The 18,602-nt window shown below is 46.8% G+C and overlaps 1 protein-coding gene across 1 annotated transcript; it reads left to right on the top strand.

Annotated features, from left to right (window-relative positions):
- Positions 1–596: 596 nt before the first annotated feature.
- LOC308661179 (uncharacterized protein) lies at positions 597–16,505 on the top strand. Its single transcript, XM_081316014.1, has 6 exons — positions 597–625; positions 5,733–6,322; positions 7,168–7,294; positions 12,147–12,229; positions 13,242–13,368; positions 15,082–16,505. Exons 2-6 carry the CDS (start codon positions 5,933–5,935, stop codon positions 16,263–16,265), a joined length of 1,911 nt encoding a protein of 636 aa, XP_081172140.1. The 5' UTR covers positions 597–625; positions 5,733–5,932; the 3' UTR covers positions 16,266–16,505.
- Positions 16,506–18,602: the final 2,097 nt, after the last annotated feature.

Genomic DNA, 18,602 nt, shown 5'->3' with positions numbered 1-18,602 from the left:
AAGTTGGAAAAGCTGTTTTCCTGGGGAGTTACTGGAAGAGATTCATCCTTCCCTTTCCTTCAACTCCCAGAATTCCACAGCCCCTTGTCTGAAATGGTATAGGGCAGCGGGTGGGGAACCTTGGCCCTTCTGTGACTTGTGGACTTCAACTCCCAGAATTCCTGAACCAGCACGGCTCAGGAATTCTGGGAGTTGAAGTCCACAAGTCACAAAAGAGCCAAGGTTCCCCACCCCTGCTACAGGGTCTCCTGCTTGGGCAGGGGGCTGGACTAGAAGACCTCCAGGGTCCCTTCCAGCTCTACTCTGATGGATTGACATTTAACATTCCCTGTTGGAAGCGTTTGCTTTCTTCCACAGTAAAGGGGGGAAAAATGGAAACAACTCCGAGAACCACAAAAGGAGCCACAACTCTTTGTAACCCCAGACTTCAGAGCAGCAGCAGCAGCTGTAAAAATCTAAAAACGCTGTAAGGCCCTTTTAACATAGGGCGGCCCCGCCCCGTTTGCCCTTAAGAGTCCTGGTCCTGGCAGTCTCTAGCTTCAGAAATGAACAGCGCATGCGCCCGGAGTGGGTTGGCGGGGGGGGCGGCAAGCTCCGCCGGTCTTTTGCGAACCTGGAATCTTAGGTAAGAGGTAGTTAAAAGAACAACAAAAAAAAGCCGCCTAGAGCGTCTTGCCTCTCTAGGAAGGAGGGCTCGTTCGCCTTCTGCTGAGCTACTTGGAGCCCGGGAAGGCGCGGGAGTTTCTGCCAGGATCGGAGACGCGAGTGTGAGTTTCACGCGCGGAAAAGCCTCGTGGAAACCAAACCCCAAATGCACTAAAGCGCCTTTCCGGGAAATCTGGAAAGGAGCTTCAGGAAGGGTGGGGGGGGGGAAAGGCTCCCTTCTGCTCTCCAGCAGCAGAATATAGGAATGGGGGGAGAAGCCCTGCGTGGGAATGGGGAAGGGGCTGCAGATCCCCGGACGAGACTCAAGCGCCTTCCACAATCCTAATCCTTGCTAGCTGCTCCCCAACCCCACCCCGACTCCCTCCTCCCCACGTGGCCCTTTTCCTTATCTCGGATGCTGCTGATGAACCTATAATTAATAATAATAATAATAATAATAATAATAATAATAATAATAATAATAATAGGAAGAAGAAGTTGGAAGGTACCTTGGAGGTCATCTAGTCCAACCCCCTGCTAAGGCAGGAAACCCTATACCAGGGGTAGGCAACCTCGGCTCTTTTATGACTCATGGACTTCAACTACCAGAATTCCTGAGCCAGCCAAGCTGGCTCAGGAATTCTGGGAGTTGAAGTCCATGAGTCATAAAAGAGCCGAGGTTGCCTACCCCTGCCCTATACCATTTCAGGCAAATGGCTGTCCAGTCTCTTCTTAAAAACCTCCAGTGTTGGAGCATTCACCACTTCTGGAGGCAGGTTGTTCCACTGGTTAGTTGTTCTCACTGTCAGGAAGTTTCTCCTTAGTTCTAGGTTGCTTCTCTCCTTGACTAGTTTCCATCCGTTGCTTCTTGTCCTGCCTTCGGGTGCTTTGGAGAATAGCTTGACTCCCTCTTCTTTGGGGCAGCCCCTGAGATACTGGAACACTGCTATCATGTCACCCCTTATTGTCAAAGTACAACCACGTATACATTGAGATTGGCTGAGCCTCCCTTCGTGCCCCACCACCACCACCACAACTCACAGTGACAACAGACCCACCATCTTGTTACACCATGTGAGCTAACTGCACAACACACCGGCCTGGCAAGTCGATCATATGATGGAGCATAAAATCCAGGGAGGGTCCAGTCTGCGCCTCCCACCTGAAGGGAACAGGGGTGTGCGTGTGTGTGTGTGTGAGACAGAGAAAGAGAGAGAGACAGAGAGAATACAGAATAACCCGAGTTGGAAGGGACTTTGGAGGTCATCTAGTCCAACCCTCTGCTCAAGCAGGAGACCGATACCATTCCAGACAGATGGTCGTCCAATCTCTTCTTGAAAGTTTGCAATACAGGTAGTCCTTGACTTAACGACCGTTCAGCCTTGGTGGAGCAGTGGGCTAATGCCTCCTTAAGTAACACCAGCTGCCTGCAATTAGTGCAGGTTCGCATCCCACCAGGCTCAAGGTTGACTCAGCCTTCCATCCTTCCGAGGTAGGTAAAATGAGGACCCAGATTGTTGGGGGCAATTAAGCTGACTTTGTAATAATGCCGCTTGGGGTGTGTGTGAAAGCCCTAATAAGCAGGCATATACATAGAATGAAGGCTACTGCTAAGCTTGTAAGCTGCCCTGAGTCTTCGGAGAAGGGCGGGATATAAATGGAATTAAAATAAATAAAATAAAATAAATAAATAAATAAATTTAGTGACCATTCAAAGTTACAGCGGCACTGAAAAAAGTGACTTGCGACCGTTTTTCAGAGTTGCAATCTTGGTAGCATCCCCATGGTCCGGCGATCAAAACAGATGCTGGGCAGCCCTTTCATACTTATGACCATCGCTGGGTCCCAAAGTCATGTGATTCCCCTTTTGTGAATCCCTTTCTGACGAGGAAAGACAACGGGGAAGACGGATTCCCTTAACAACCGGGTTGCTAGCTTATCCGCTGCAGTGATTCGCTTAAAAACTCACTTAACAAATGTCTCACTGGACCATAGGAATTTGGGGCTCAAATTTGTGGCCGTAAGTCAAGGACTACCTGTAGTGGCGAATATCTGTAGCTCGGGTGCAGGAGGAAAGTGAAGGTTCGTTCTGCAACCCACAACCTCGGAGAACGAACCTTCATCATCTTGAAAGCCTCCAGTGATGAAATTCCCACAACTTCGGAAGGGAAACCGTTCCATTGGTTGATTGTTCTCACGGTCAGAAAATTTCTCCTTATTTCTAGCTTGAATCTCTCCTTGATCAGTTTCCGTCCGTTGTTCCTTGTTTGGCCTTCAGGTGCTTTGGAAAAATAGGTTGCCCCCCTTTTCTCTGTGGCAGTGCCTCAAATATATTGGAAGACTGCTGTCATGTCACCCCTGGTCCTTCTTTTCATTAAACTAGCCATGCCCAGTTCTTGCAACTGTTCTTCATGTTTTAGCCTCCAGGCCCCTAATCATCTTCGTTGTTATTCTCTGCACTCTTTTCTAGAGTCTTAATGTCTTTTTTTACATCGTGGTGACCAAAACTGGATGCGGTATTCTAGGTGTGGTCTTAACTAAGGCGTTATAAAGTGGTATAAAGCTTTGTTAAATTTGTGTTCTGTACCAGCCTGCTACCGGCCCTGCAGATAAGGCAGGGACAACCCCTTTTACAAGAAGGCAAGAGGCTGGAACTAAGCCTGCCAAATTTATTAACATAAAAACGTAAACAGAGCAAACAGAACAAGACACGAACCATGAAACAGGAGCTATTCAAGCGGTTGCCTTCAGCAAAACAGCCCTCCCACGCATTCCCCTTTTATACAGTTCAGGGCGTGGCTTCTCTCTGCCTCCTTCCGAGGTGCCCCATTGCCTTCCTCTGTTTACTTCTGATTGACTGCCTCCTGCGTCGGGCGTCCTTGAACAGGGCCAGCTGTGGGTCATCTTCATCCACGCTGTCAGGCTCACACAGCTGGGTCTGTGTCGTGACCAGGTGGGAGGGGCCTGGCTGAGGGCTCTCATCAGCAACCTCTCCAACACCCCCCTCCTCCTCCTCTGAATCATCCGACCCAAATGCCGAAGCCACAGGCTGACCCTGAATCACAACAATTTGAAGGGTTCAAATTTAGTAAGTTTGAAGTTTGTTTGAAGGGTGCTTCCACGCTAGGGATCCTTGTAGGTCATCTAGTCTAACCCCCTATTCCAGCAGGAAAGCCTATACCATTTCAGTTAGGTGGCTGTCCAGTCTTTTCTTAACAACCTCCAGTGATGAAGGACCTACAAATTCTGGAGGCAAGCTGTTCCATTGTTTAATTGTTCTCGCTGTTAGTAAGTTTCTCCTTAATTCCTGGTTGCTTATCTCCTTGGATCAGTTTCCGTCCATTGTTCCTTGTCTGGCCTTCAGGTGCTTTGGAGAATAGGTTGACCCCCTCCTCTCTGTGACAGCCCCTCAAATATTGGAAGACTGTTCTCATGTCGCCCCTGGTCCTTCTCTTCACTACCCTAGCCGTGCCCAGTTCCTGCAACCGTTCTTCATCTGTTTTAGCCTCCGGTCCCCTAATCATCTTTGCTGCTCTTCTTTGCACTGTTTCTAGAGTCTCAACATCTTTTTTATAGTGTAGTATTCTAGGTACGGTCTTACTAAGACTTTGTAGAGTGGTATAAAGCCTTAAGGGACGCGGTGGCTCAGTGGGTTAGGACGCTGAGCTTGTCGATTAAAAGATTGGCAGTTTGGCGGGTCGAATCCCGGGCGCCGCGTAACAGAGTGAGCACCTGTTACTCGCCCCAGCTTCTGCCAACCTAGCAGTTCGAAAGCACATAAAAATGCAAGTAGAAAAATAGGGACCACTACGGTGGGAAGGTAACAGCGTTCCGTGCGCCTTTGGTGTCTAGTCATGCCGGCTACATGACCATGGAGACGTCCTCGGACAAACACTCGCTCTTCGGCTTTGAAATGGAGATGAGCACCGGCCCCTAGAGTCGGAAGCGACTAGCACGCATGTGCGGGGGAACCTTTACCTTTACCTTTATTAAGCCTTCATAATTTTGAAGGGAACCATGCTTCTCCGATGGGGATCCTAAAAAGAGAGGCCAAGCCTGGATTGGGGTGGGGGTGGGGGTTAGCTCTCAACATTGCAAGCCCCCTGGACCCATTGCTTCAGACCTAATTATACAAGTGGTCCTCAGCTTACAACAATTCATTTAGTGACTGAAGTTACAACAGCACTGGGGGGAAAAACGGGTCATACATCACTTTTTTCAGTGCCGTAACTTTGAACGGTCACTAGTGAACCATTGTAAGTCGGGGACTTCCTTATTGCTATTATGTCTCCCTAGTCCTTCTTTTCTCTAGACTTTGTTGTTGTTGCTAGTTGCGAAGTCGTGTCCGACCCATCGCGACCCCATGGACTACGTTCCTCCAGGCCTTCCTGTCCTCTACCATCTTCTGGAGTCCATTTAAGCTCAGGCCTACTGCTTCAGTGACTCCATCCAGCCACCTCATTCTCTGTCGTCCCCTTCTTCTCTTGCCCTCAACCTTTCCCAGCATTAGACTCTTCTCCAGTGAGTCCTTCCTTCTCATTAGGTAGCCAAAGTATTTGAGTTTTAGCTTCAGGATCTGGCCTTCTAAAGAGCAGTCAGGATTGATCTCCTCTAGGACTGACCGGTTTGATCGCCTTGCAGTCCAAGGGACTCGCAGGAGTCTTCTCCAGCACCACAGTTCAATAGGCCTCAATTCTTTGGCGCTCAGCCTTTCTTATGGTCCAGCTTTCACAACCATACATTGCAACTGGGAAGATCATAGCCTTGACTATACGCACTTTTGTTGGCAAGGTGATGTCTCTGCTTTTTAGTGTGCTGTCTAGATTTGCCATAGCTTTCCTTCCCAGGAGCAAGCGTCTTTTAATTTCTTGGCTACAGTCCCCATCTGTGGTGATCTTGGAGCCCAGTCTAGACTAGCCAGACCCAATTCCTGCCACCGTTCTTTGTATGTTTTGGTCTCCCATGCCAGGAGGAAAAAAAAGCTGCAGTTCTGCAAAGATATTTGTTATATAATCAAACGGCGCTAAAGCATCTGGACGGGACCGTCATTCTGTGTGGTTTTGAATTATTTTTTTAATTTTTCCTAGGCTACCTTCCTTCACGTATCAGATCTTTGCTTTGGGAGATAAATGACGCCGTCTCCTTAGGAGATGCATCTGCAGCCTCTTCGTGCAATTCAGCCTCTAAAAGCAAATGCAACTTTGTAGAGGTGGGAGATTTTTTTTTGCCCTGTTGGAAACTGCACTGGAGTAGAAAGATAAAATGGACGTTTGATTGTCCAGCAGGAATGGAAGCCACCAAAGGCCCTGCTGCCTTGGAGGATGGATCCAGTAGTGTGTTGTGGAAAAGTACCAGGCAGAAGACCTTGCATGAGGAAGTCACCAGCTCTGATGTTCATCGTTTGTTCTTCAGGAATTTCTGCTACCAGGAGGCCAAGGGGCCTAGAGAGGTTTGCAGCCGACTGCATCAGCTTTGCCACCAATGGCTGAAGCCGGAAAGCAGCACCAAAGCTCAGATGGTGGACATGGTGGTCTTGGAGGAGTTTCTGGCTGTCCTGCCTCCAGAAATGGAGAGCTGGGTGAGGGAATGTGGAGCGAAGACTTGTTCCCAGGCTGTGGCCCTGGCCGAAGGCTTCCTCCTGAGTCAAGCAACAGATGAGGGACAAGTGGAGAAGCAGGTATGAGATTTTGCATGAGCATGGTGGCCATTCGCATGAGCGTCACAGGGGCACTCGGCCTCACTCGTGCAAGCATCACAAGTGCTCTTGCCCCACTCGCAAGGAACGGGTGCTTGTCCACGTGCACCATGCGTGCGCACGTGTTGTGATTCAGGGTCAGCCTGTGGGTTCGGCAGTTGGGTCGGACGACTCAGAGGAGGAGGAGGAGGGGGGTGTTGAAGAGCTTGCTGATGAGAGCCCTCAGCCAGGCCCCTCCCACCTGGTCACGACGGAGACCCAGCTGTGTGAGCCTGACAGCGTGGATGAAGATGACCCACAGCTGGCGCTGTTCAAGGACGCCCGACACAGGAGGCAGTCAATCAGGAGTAAACAGAGGAAGGCAATGGGGCACCTCGGAAGGAGGCAGAGAGAAGCCACGCCCTGAACTGTATAAAAGGGGAATGCGTGGGAGGGCTGGTTTGCTGAAGGCAACCGCTTGGAAAGCTCCTGTTTCTTGGTTCGTGTCTTGTTTGTTTTTGTATCAATAAATTTGGCAGGCTTAATTCCAGCCTCTTGCCTTCTTGTAAAAGGGGTTGTCCCTGCCTTTTCTGCAGGGCTGGTAGCAGGCTGGTACAGAACAGCATGCTCCTGCCCTTCCCACAAAACCGTCCCCTCCGGGGCGCCCACCTGGAAAGGGAATTCTGTTCTACAGGAACAAGGGGAAACCCAAGCCCAATTCCACCCCAAGGATAGATGGAGGAAGCTTCAAGGTTAGGAGCAGATGAAAAGAATTTCATCTACCCTGTGTGTCTTCATCACAGCTCCTCCATTTCCCCCCCCCCCCCGCCTTCTGTCCGGTGTTTCAGGTGCCAGAAGCACTGACGGAGATGGTCTCAACAACAACAAAAGAAAGAGAAGATATGTCCACTTCTTCTCAGGAGCAGCGCTTTGGGAAGATGTCTAAGGAGGATCCAACTCAGGTCACCTCCCAATGTAAGTGAAGAACAGAATAGAATATACATTTAGGCAGGAAAAACCAAATGTACAGGTATAGTATACGGGACACACTGGAAGTTTTTAAGAAGAGACTGGCCAGCCATTTGTCTGAAATGGTGTAGGGTTTCCTGCCCGAGCAGGGGGTTGGACTAGATGACCTCCAAGGTCCCTTCCAACAACTTCTTCTTCTTCTTCTTCTTCTTCTTCTTCTTCTTCTTCTTCTTCTTCTTCTTCTTCTTCTTCTTCTTCTTCTTCTTCTTCTTCTTCTTCTTCTTTTTCTTCTTCTTCTTCTTCTTCTTCTTATTATTATTACTATTACTATTACTATTATTACCTTGCTCAATAGTAGTAACTGTGAGAGGGATCTCGGAGTCCTAGTGGACAATCACTTAAATATGAGCCAGCCGTGTGCTGCAGCTGCCAAAAAAGCCACCACAGTGCTGGGCTGCATTAACAGAGGGATAAAATCAAGGTCACGTGAAGTGTATTAATACCACTTTACAATGCCATGGTAAGACCACACATGGAATACTGCATCCAGTTTTGGTCACCACGATGTAAAAAAGATGTTGAGACTCTAGAAAGGGTACAGAGAAGGGCAACAAAGATGATTGGGGGACTGGAGGCTAAAACGTAAGGAACGGTTGCTGGAATTGGGTATGTCTAGTTTAACGAAGAGGAGGACGAGGGGGGACATGATAGCAGTGTTCCAATATCTCGGGCTGCCAGAAAGAAGAGGAGTGGGTCAACCTATTCTACAAAGCACCTGAAGGCAGGACAAGAAGGAACGGATGGAAACTAATCAAGGAGAGAAGCAACCTAGAACTAAAGAGAAACTTCCTGACAGAACAATTAACCGTTGGAACAGCCTGCCTCCAGAAGCCGTGAATGCTCCAACACTGGACGTTTTTAAGAAGAGACTGGCCAGCCATTTGTCCAAAATGGTATAGGGTTTCCTGCCTGAGCAGGGGGTTGGATTGGATGACCTCCAAGGTGCCTTCCAACTTTTATTGTTGTTGTTGTTATTATCTTTACTGTCATTGTGTAAGTCGCAACGAAATTAAGTATAAGTGAAATTAAGTGAAGGTATCTTATGTAGCCCCTTCATGGATTACTGCCTTGTCGTGGCGAAGGGGCTTGCGTAATTCAATGAAGCTATGAGCTATGCCGTGCAGGGCCACCCAAGACGGACAGGTCATAGCTGAGAGTTCTGACAAAACGTGATCCACTGGAGAAGGAAATGGCAACCCACTCCAGTATCTTTGCCATGAAAACCCTATGGACAGTACCAAAAGGCAAAACGATATGACGCTGGAAGATGAGCCCCTCAGGTCGGAAGGCGTCCAATATGCTACTGGGGAAGAGCAGAGGGCTAGTACTAGTAGCGCCAGAAAGAATGAAGCGACTGGGCCAAAGCCGAAAGGACGCTCAGCTGTGGATATGTCTGGTGGTGAAAGGAAAGTCCGATGCTGTAAAGATTTTTTCTCCATAGGAACCTGGAATGTAAGATCCATGAATCAAGGAAAGCTGGACGTGGTCAAACAAGAGATGACAAGACTGAACATCGACATCTTAGGTATCAGCGAACTAAAATGGACAGGAATGGGTGAATTTAATTCAGATGACCATCAGGTATACTACTGCGGGCAAGAATCCCTCAGAAGAAATGGAGTAGCCTTCATAGTCAATAAAAGAGTAGGAAAATCAATACTGGGATACAATCCTCAAAATGACAGAATGATCTCAGTTCGAATCCAAGGCAAACCATTCAATATCACAGTAGTCCAAGTCTATGCCCCAACCACCAGTGCTGAAGAGGATGAAATTGACCGGTTCTATGAAGCCCTACAGCACCTTATAGAAGTAACACCAAAAAATGATGTCCTTATCATCATGGGGGATTGGAATGCTAAAGTAGGAAACCAAAAGATAACTGGAATAACAGGCAAGTTTGGCCTTGGAGTACAAAATGAAGCAGGGCACAGGCTGATAGAATTTTGTCAGGAGAATACGATGGTCATAGCAAACACTCTTTTCCAACAACCCAAGAGACGGCTCTACACATGGACATCACCAGACGGTCAACACAGAAATCAGATTGACTATATGCTCTGCAGCCAAAGATGGAGAAGCTCTATACAGTCGGTAAAAACAAGACCAGGAGCTGACTGTGGCTCAGACCATGAGCTTCTCCTTGCAAAGTTTAGGCTTAAACTGAAGAAAGTAGGGAAAAGCACTAGGCCACTCAGGTATGAATTAAATCATATCCCTGTTGAATATACAGTAGAGGTGACAAATAGATTTAAGGAATTAGATCTGATAGACAGAGTGCCTGAAGAACTATGGACAGAGGTTCGCGACATTGTACAACAGGTAGCAACCAAAACCATCCCAAAGAAAAAGAAATGCAAGAAAGCAAAATGGCTGTCTGAGGAAGCTTTGCAAATAGCTGAGGAAAGGAGGGAAGCGAAAGGCAAGGGAGAAAAACATAGATATGCCCAATTGAATGCAGAATTCCAGAGAATAGCTAGAAGAGATAAGAATGCCTTCTTAAATGAACAGTGCAAAGAAATAGAAGAAAACAATAGAATAGGGAGGACCAGAGATCTTTTCAAGAAAATTGGAGAGATGAAGGGAACGTTTCATGCAAAAATGGGCATGATAAAGGACCAAAATGGCAGGGACCTAACAGAGGCAGAAGAGATTAAGAAGAGGTGGCAAAATTACACAGAAGAACTATACAAGAATGAGCTTAACGTCCCAGATAATCACAATGAGGTGGTCACTGACCTCGAGCCAGACATCCTAGAATGTGAGGTGAAGTGGGCCTTAGAAAAGCTGAGCAACAACAAAGCTAGTGGAGGTGACAGTATTCCAGCTGAGCTATTCAAAATCTTAAAAGATAGTGCAGTAAAAGTGCTACACTCAATTTGCCAGCAAATTTGGAAAACTCAACAGTGGCCACAGGATTGGAAAAGATCAGTTTACATTCCAATTCCAAAGAAAGGCAGTGCCAAAGAATGTTCAAACTATCGCACCATTGCACTCATTTCTCATGCTAGTAAAGTCATGCTTAAAATCCTACAAGCTAGACTTCAGCAGTATGTGGATCGAGAACTACCAGAAGTACAGGCAGGATTTCGAAGAGGCAGAGGAACTAGAGATCAAATTGCCAACATACGCTGGATCATGGAGAAAGCTAGGGAGTTCCAGAAAAACATCTACTTCTGCTTCATTGACTATGCTAAAGCCTTTGATTGTGTGGATCATAACAAACTGTGGCAAGTTCTTAAAGAGATGGGAGTACCAGACCATCTTATTTGTCTCTTGAGAAACCTATATGCGGGTCAAGAAGCAACAGTGAGAACTGGACACGGAACCACTGATTGGTTCAAAATTGGGAAAGGAGTCCGGCAAGGCTGTATACTGTCGCCCTGCCTATTTAACTTATATGCAGAGCACATCATGAGAAAGGCAGGGCTAGATGAATCAAAAGTTGGAATTAAGATTGCCGGAAGAAATATCAACAACCTAAGATACGCAGATGATACCACTCTAATGGCAGAAAGTGAAGAAGAACTAAAGAGCCTCTTGTTGCGGGTGAAGAAGGAGAGTGCAAAACTTGGGTTGAAACTTAACATTAAGAAAACCAAGATCATGGCATCTGGCCCTCTCAATTCCTGGCAAATAGATGGGGAAGAAATGGAGGTAGTGACAGATTTTGTTTTCCTGGGCTCCAAGATCACTGCAGATGGGGACTGTAGCCAAGAAATTAAAAGACGCTTGCTCCTGGGGAGGAAAGCCATGGCAAATCTAGACAGCACACTAAAAAGCAGAGACATCACCCTGTCAACAAAAGTGCGTATAGTCAAGGCTATGGTCTTCCCAGTTGCAATGTATGGCAGTGAAAGTTGGACCATAAGAAAGGCTGAGCGCCAAAGAATTGAGGCCTTTGAACTATGGTGCTGGAGAAGACTCCTGCGAGTCCCTTGGACCGCAAGGCGATCAAACCGGTCAGTCCTAGAGGAGATCAATCCTGACTGCTCTTTAGAAGGCCAGATCCTGAAGCTAAAACTCAAATACTTTGGCCACCTAATGAGAAGGAAGGACTCACTGGAGAAGAGCCTAATGCTGGGAAAGATCGAGGGCAATAGAAGAAGGGGACGACAGAGAATGAGGTGGCTGGATGGAGTCACTGAAGCAGTAGGCGTGAGCTTAAATGGACTCCAGAAGATGGTAGAAGACAGGAAGGCCTGGAGGAATGTTGTCCATAGGGTCGCGATGGGTCGGACACGACTTCGCAGCTAACAACAACAACATCTTATGTAGGGACGCAGTGGCTCAGTGGGTTAGGATGCTGAGCTTGTCGATCAGATGGTCGGCAGTTTGGCAGGTCAAATCCTGAGTGCCGCGTAACAGAGTGAGCACCTGTTACTCGTCCCAGCTTCTGCCAACCTAGCAGTTCGAAAGCACGTAAAAATGCAAGTAGAAAAATAGGGACCACTACGGTGGGAAGGTAACAGCGTTCCGTGCGCCTTTGGCGTCTAGTCATGCCGGCCACATGACCACGGAGACGTCCTTGGACAAGCGCTGGCTCTTTGGCTTTGAAACGGAGATGAGCACCGGCCCCTAGAGTCGGAAACGACTAGCACGCATGTGCGGGGCAACCTTTACCTTTATCTTATGTAGTAGAAGCAATGGAGCCATCACTTCTTTCCTTCATGAACTTTGACAATCAGATATTTTGTCAGCAGACAAGAATGAGGTTTGATAGGAAGATAAAGCTCCCCACCAGACATCCACACTGCTTTAAAATAGTCCATTTCCAACACCTTTTTCTTGCTCGTAGGGAATGGAAAGGCACTGGTGGTTATCCCTGGAATATCTTCCGTGTGTGACGAAGCAGAAACAACATCTGGGTCTCCATCTCAGGTAAGGGAAGATTCTTCATAACAAGAAAGAAGTGGGGGAGGGGGGTGTCCCAAATCCTTGCCCTGGATTTTAACCCAGAGGTTGCTCTTTAGCAAGGGAAGGTAATACGATCAAGATTTAATTTTCTTGACCAGTAGTTTATTGATAAAAAGGGACGCGGTGGCTCAGTGGGTTAGAATGCTGAGCCTGTCGATCAGAAGGTCAGCAGTTTGGCGGGTCAAATCCCGAATGCCACGTAGCAGAGTGAGCGCCTGTTACTCGTCCCAGCTTCTGCCAACCTAGCAGTTCGAAAGCACGTAAAAATGCAAGTAGAAAAATAGGGACCACTACGGTGGGAAGGTAACAGTGTTCCATGCGCCTTTGGTGTCCAGTCATGCCGGCCACATGACCACGGAGACGTCCTCGGACAAGCGCTGGCTCTTCGGCTTTGAAATGGAGATGAGCACCGGCCCCTAGAGTTGGAAACGACTAGCACGCATGTGCGGGGGAACCTTTACCTTTACCTTTAGTTTATTGATGGAAATAAAATGACCATCCGTTAGAAGCATAAGGGCATACTGACTTCCGGTGTGGTGTTGGTTCACAATAATTCCTGCCCACGCACCGCTAGACGCACACCCAAGAACATAGGAAGCAGTTCTATTGGGACGTTTTTGATCACCTCCCCCGCCCCCATAGCCCAGATTTGGCACCGAGCGACGACGACTAAGGAATTTCAAGCCTTGTAAAAGACGTTGTGACAGGTGCCTCAATTTGAATGGCGATGATTTCGAAAAAATAAGGTAACGTCATTTTCTAATGTCTATAATAAAAGCTCTGTATCGGCGAGCGTCTGTCATTGGTAACCAAACGGAGGTTTATTTCCAAGTTGCCCTCGTAAGTGTATCTTTAAGAAAATGCCTATTTCCTCCATGGTCAAGTTTGCTTTTTGGATTTGTCAAATGAAGAAGAGAACTATCAAGAAATCCTTCCTCCTGGGACTTCTCTTAAATATTTTTTTCCCCTCTTTCAGGGTTCGGTGTCTTTTGAGGAGGTGGCTGTGTATTTTGTGGAGGAGGAATGGGAGATTCTGAATTCTAACCAAAAAGCTTTGCACAGGGAAGTCATGCTGGAAAATTCTCAAAATGTGACAGCTTTGGGTAAGGGCCCCTTCTTTGTTCTGTGTTGCGTTCGTTTGTGGAAAACCTTTGTAGACAGAAGTCTTTGGAGAACATCTTCCAGATGGAAGGAGACATTCTGCTTATCTGCTTAGTTTCGCTCTTTATGTGACATTCAACATCTCAGTCGACTAGGAGTCTAGGTCAGTGGTGGCAAACCTATGGCACGTGTGCCAGTGGCAGCACTCAGAGCCCTCTCTGTTGGCATGCGTGCCACTGCCACCAGCAGAAGGTCAATCAGGCCACCATTGCCCAGAGCAGGAGGCCCGCCCAGCACAAAGGAGGCGAAGCAGCCAACTAGCAAGCTCGAGCAGAGGTCACCAACCATTGTCGATTGGTGGACTGGAAGAAAAGGGAAGGGGAAGCATTTTACATGCATGCATGCGCACACAGGGCTGCGAATGTTGTTGCTTGACAGCGAACACACGTCCCTGCATGATACTCACTAGCCCTGCCTCGTTCTTGCATGGTGCAGCGTCTTGTACCCATACCCTGCAGTGCTGCGGCGGCCGTTACTGCGCCTTGCAGCACGGTGGTCCATTTTTGCGCCCCCGGGTTTTGCGTGCCAGAGGCAGCACTCGGAGGCACCTCCCTGCCCCCCCCCCCAAGGGCACCACAATGCTGATGCAGCCCTGGCACTTTGCGATAAATAAGTGGGTTTTGGGTTGCGGTTTGGGCACTCGGTCTCTAAAAGGTTCGCCATGACTGGTTCCGTGTTGACAATGCAACATAAAACACAATGCACATTCTGATGTTGATGGTTGCAAACTTATTGATTGGGAAAAAAAACTTTCTAGATAAGTTTTAAAAAGTTTTCAGAAGGCCATGTCCCATATCTCAGTGGGACAGAAAGTAAGCTGTTCTAAAAAACAGGTGAGTCCCCAAAAGGATGCCTGCCCCTGAACCCCAATCCTGTTGCACCTTTCAGGTGTTCCCTGATCACCTGCAAGGTGCAATAGGTGGAGCAGGAGTTCCCCAATCATCTGGGCCGGACAGGTGGCCTTTACAATGTACTGGTCCTAAGCCATATCAGGATTTATGGGTACTGAGCATCATTTTGAATGGTACACATGGATAGATCTCCAAGTAGTGGTTTCATGTGGCAAGACCTGTTGCGCCTGTTGTGCGCCTAGACTGTGAAGAAGCTGCCATTTCCAAGTGGTCTTAAAGGGCAGCTCCAGAAAGTGTTTAAAAATACTTCAAACAACTGTTGGAAATGCAAACAAAGACCAGGTACTTATTATCATATCTGGTGGACATGCCCCAAAGCAAAAAGATTTGGGGTTAAAATACATTTATGGTTGGAGAAAATGACTAAAAAACAAATAAGACACTAAACCAGAATTATTTTTGTTAGGAATAATAGCAGCCAATTATGAGAAAGATTGCAGATATCTAATGCTACACATATTAACGGCAGGAAGAATTGTATTTGCCCAACATTGCAAAAATGGAAACTTACCAACTGAAGAAGTATTAATTAAGAAAATTCTAGACTCTAGAGTGTGCAGAAATGGGTAGATTGATTTTAAAGGTTAAAGAGAAAAAAGACTCGGTGTACTTTGTAACATTTTACAGTTTCAGGATAGTTCCTTCTCCCATGTGTATACAGCTTATTTTTGCGGTAAACTTAATGCCAGCCTCTGTTTCTGCTCAGAATATTTTTTTCTTCCTCTTTTTCTTTGTTTTCCAAAGCAGCCTGTGAACAGGAGACAGAAAGTGAAAAAGAGGAGAGTGTGGCACTCTTGCCAGCAGCCCAAAACGAAGCAGATAAAGAGACGTTTGCAAACCAAGAGGAATCAAACGGTCAGGAAAAAACCTGCGAAATAAATGGAAGACAGACTTCGTGCTCACCGGGAGTCACAGAAGCCCATGTCACCACGAGCGAAGGGTGTGGGGAGGGCGTTGGTGAGAGCAGTGACCTTATGAAGCACGAGGGAATCCACAGTGGGCAGAAACCGTATGTGTGTGTGGAGTGTGGAAAAAGTTTCTGCAAGAGAGCTCAGTTCAGGATCCACGAAAGAATCCACACCGGGGAGAGGCCATTTAAGTGCGCTGAGTGTGGAAAGGGCTTCACGGTGAGAGGACATCTGATAAATCATGAAAGAATCCACACGGGGGAGAAGCCCTTTAGGTGCATGGACTGTGGCAAGAGTTTTAGTCACAACAGTGCGCTTTCTCGCCACGAAAGAACCCACACCGGGGAGAAGCCCTACAAGTGCATAGACTGCGGAAAGGGCTTCTGTCATGGAGGCAAACTTAGAATCCATGAAAGAATCCACACAGGGGAGAAACCATTTAAATGTATGGAGTGTGGAAAGGGCTTCACCATGACGGGTCACCTTGCGAATCATGAACGGATCCACACAGGAGAAAAGCCCTTTAGGTGCACGGACTGTGGCAAGAGCTTCAATCAGAATAGTAGCCTAATGACCCACAAAAGAATTCACACAGGGGAGAAGCCATATCACTGTCTGGAGTGTGGGAAGAGCTTTAGTCACAACAGTGCACTTACTCGTCACGAAAGGACCCACACCGGGGAGAAACCTTTTGAGTGCTTGGACTGTGGAAAGAGTTTCAGTCAGAACAGCAGCCTAATGACCCACAAAAGAATCCACACGGGGGAGAAGCCATATTGTTGTCTGGAGTGTGGGAAGAGCTTTAGTCACAACAGTGCCCTTACTCGTCACGAAAGGACCCACACCGGGGAGAAACCTTTTGAATGCACAGACTGTGGGAAAAACTTCAGTCAGAATAGCAGCCTTATGACCCACAAAAGAATTCACACAGGGGAGAAGCCATATCAGTGTCTGGAGTGTGGGAAAAGCTTCTGTCAGAGCAGCCAATATATGATGCACCAAAGAATCCACACGGGATAGAATCTAAACTCAATGTGTAGCCAGGTAGAAAATATATGAAACAAAAGAATCGAGACAAGCCATCTGGATACTTGGAGTGCAGAAAGAGGAATTTTGCATAAAATGAAAGGCCAAGGGACAAATATTTGAATATGTGACATGTAGAGTGATGTTACTGCACATTAGGTAATCAGTGTAATTGTAAATGTATTGGAGAGAAAAGCGTTGTAACAGGACCTCGGATGGCGCTTACAGCTATTCGTTTAGAGATTGTTCAAAGTTACGACAGCGCTGAAAAAAGTGACTTACGATCGGTCCTCACACTTATGACCATTGCAGCATCCCTACGGTCACTTAATTCAGACACTTGGCATCTGGTGCCATATTTACAATGATATTTACAGTGTCTCTTGCAGCCGGGTAGCTGCTAACTCTATAGCCCTTTGACCAATTTCTGGGTGGCGTTCTTGCCCCTAAGCTGTACGCTGGTGGGAAGTATATTTAAGAATTGCTCTAGTAGCATCTCTACTATTTCAACCTTAGTTTTAATCTTGTCATTCGGCCATAAGCATTTTCTATCCAAATTGGCCAGCCTTGCTCATAATCCACATAGCTCTTCCCTGGCATCGTAGGTAACATTTTGAAACCTTTGTTGGTATGTGACATTATATCACATTTGGTATATAGAATCACATTTTTAAGGTAATAGTTATCTATTGCCTCCCTGGCTAGAAGACGCATTCACCCAGGCCACTCATCTACAGGTGGTTAAAAGATGCAGCAACCTACTCAAACATGGTAAAAATATTTCAGTCTCTTCCTCTTTCGTTAACTTTGGCATTTTTACATCTTGGAGACTGGCTCCCTTCCTAAGCTGTTCAATAGCCTGGCAACCTAGAATAAGAAGAAAAATGGCTTCAACCATGCTCATTGTAGAGTTGACATAGCCATGGAAAAGGAAGCGACGTGTCTCTTGAGTCTGGGCTCTATATTTATTTATATTTACAAGGCAATACAATATCACCTATCCTTTTCTCAGCCTGCCTTCAAGAAGTATTTCACAAACTAGACTGGCCAAACGATGGAACAAAAATCAGCGGTGCCCGTTCAAATCACAGATCATGCCAGACAAATCTTATTGCATTCTTCGATCAAGTGACAAAACTAGTGGACCAGAGGAATGCTGTAGATATAATTTACTTGGACTTCAGTAAGGCATTTGATAAAGTAGATCACAACCTACTACTTGATAAGATAGAAAAATGTGGGTTAGATAGCATCACCACCAGATGGATTTGTAGCTGGCTGACAGGCCGTACTCAGCGTGTGGTCCTGAATGGAGCTGCATCTACATGGAAGGAAGTGTGTAGTGGGGTGCCCACGGCTCTGTTCTGGGCCCAGTGCTCTTCAACATCATCAACGATTTGGATGAGGGGATAGATGGGGAACTCATCAAATTTGCAGACGACACCAAGTTGGCAGGAATAGCCAATACTCCAGAAGATAGGCTTAAAATACAGGAGGATCTGGACAGACTCGAACACTGGGCGCTATCTAACAAAATGAATTTCAATGGTGAAAAAAGTAAGGTTCTACATTTAGGCATGAAAAATCAAATGCACAGGTATAGTATAGGTGGTACCTTGCTCAATAGTAATAACTGTGAGAGAGATCTCGGACTCCTGGTGGACAGTGTGCTGCAGCTGCCAAAAAGGCCAACACAGTGCTAGGCTGCATTAACAGAGAGATAGAATCAAGATCACGTGAAGTACTAATACCACTTTACAATGCCTTGGTAAGGCCACGCCTAGAATACTGCATCCAGTTTTGGTCACCACGATGTAAAAAAGATGTCGAGACTCTAGAAAGAGTACAGAGAAGAGCAACAAAGATGATTAGGGCAATGGAGGCTAAAACATATAGGGATCGGTTGCTGGAATTGGGTATGTGTAGTTTAACGAAGAGAAGAGTGAGGGCTGACATGATAGCAGTGTTCCAATATCTCAGGGGCTGCCACAAAGAAGAGGGAGTCAAGCTATTCTCCAAAGCACCTGAAAGCAGGACAAGAAGCAACGGATGGAAACTAGTCAAGGAGAGAAGCAACCTAGAACTAAGGAGAAACTTCCTGACAGTTAGAACAACTAACCAGTGGAACAACCTGCCTCCAGAAGTGGTGAATGCTCCTACACTGGAAGTTTTTAAGAAGAAACTGGACAGCCATTTGTCTGAAATGGTATAGGGTTTCCTGCCTGAGCAGGGGGTTGGACTAGATGACCTCCAATGTCCCTTCCAACTTATTATTACTTAAGATTTGCAGATGATGTTCTTTTCTCACAAGAGCCAGAAGAGCCAAAAGAC

This window comes from Vipera berus (genome assembly GCF_964194415.1).
Source record: "Vipera berus genome assembly, chromosome: 2".
NCBI lineage: Eukaryota > Metazoa > Chordata > Lepidosauria > Squamata > Viperidae > Vipera > Vipera berus.
The sequence above is the reverse complement of the archived record's forward strand: the minus strand, read 5'-3'. Positions and strand labels throughout refer to the sequence as shown.

Excerpts from the sequence above, each read along its gene's own strand:
- LOC308661179 (XM_081316014.1), top strand. The coding sequence starts at position 5,933 with ATGGAAGCCACCAAAGGCCCTGCTGCCTTGGAGGATGGATCCAGTAGT. Across the intron at positions 6,323-7,167 it reads AGGGACAAGTGGAGAAGCAG|GTGCCAGAAGCACTGACGGA; the intron begins GTATGAGATTTT and ends CCGGTGTTTCAG. Across the intron at positions 12,230-13,241 it reads CATCTGGGTCTCCATCTCAG|GGTTCGGTGTCTTTTGAGGA; the intron begins GTAAGGGAAGAT and ends CCCCTCTTTCAG.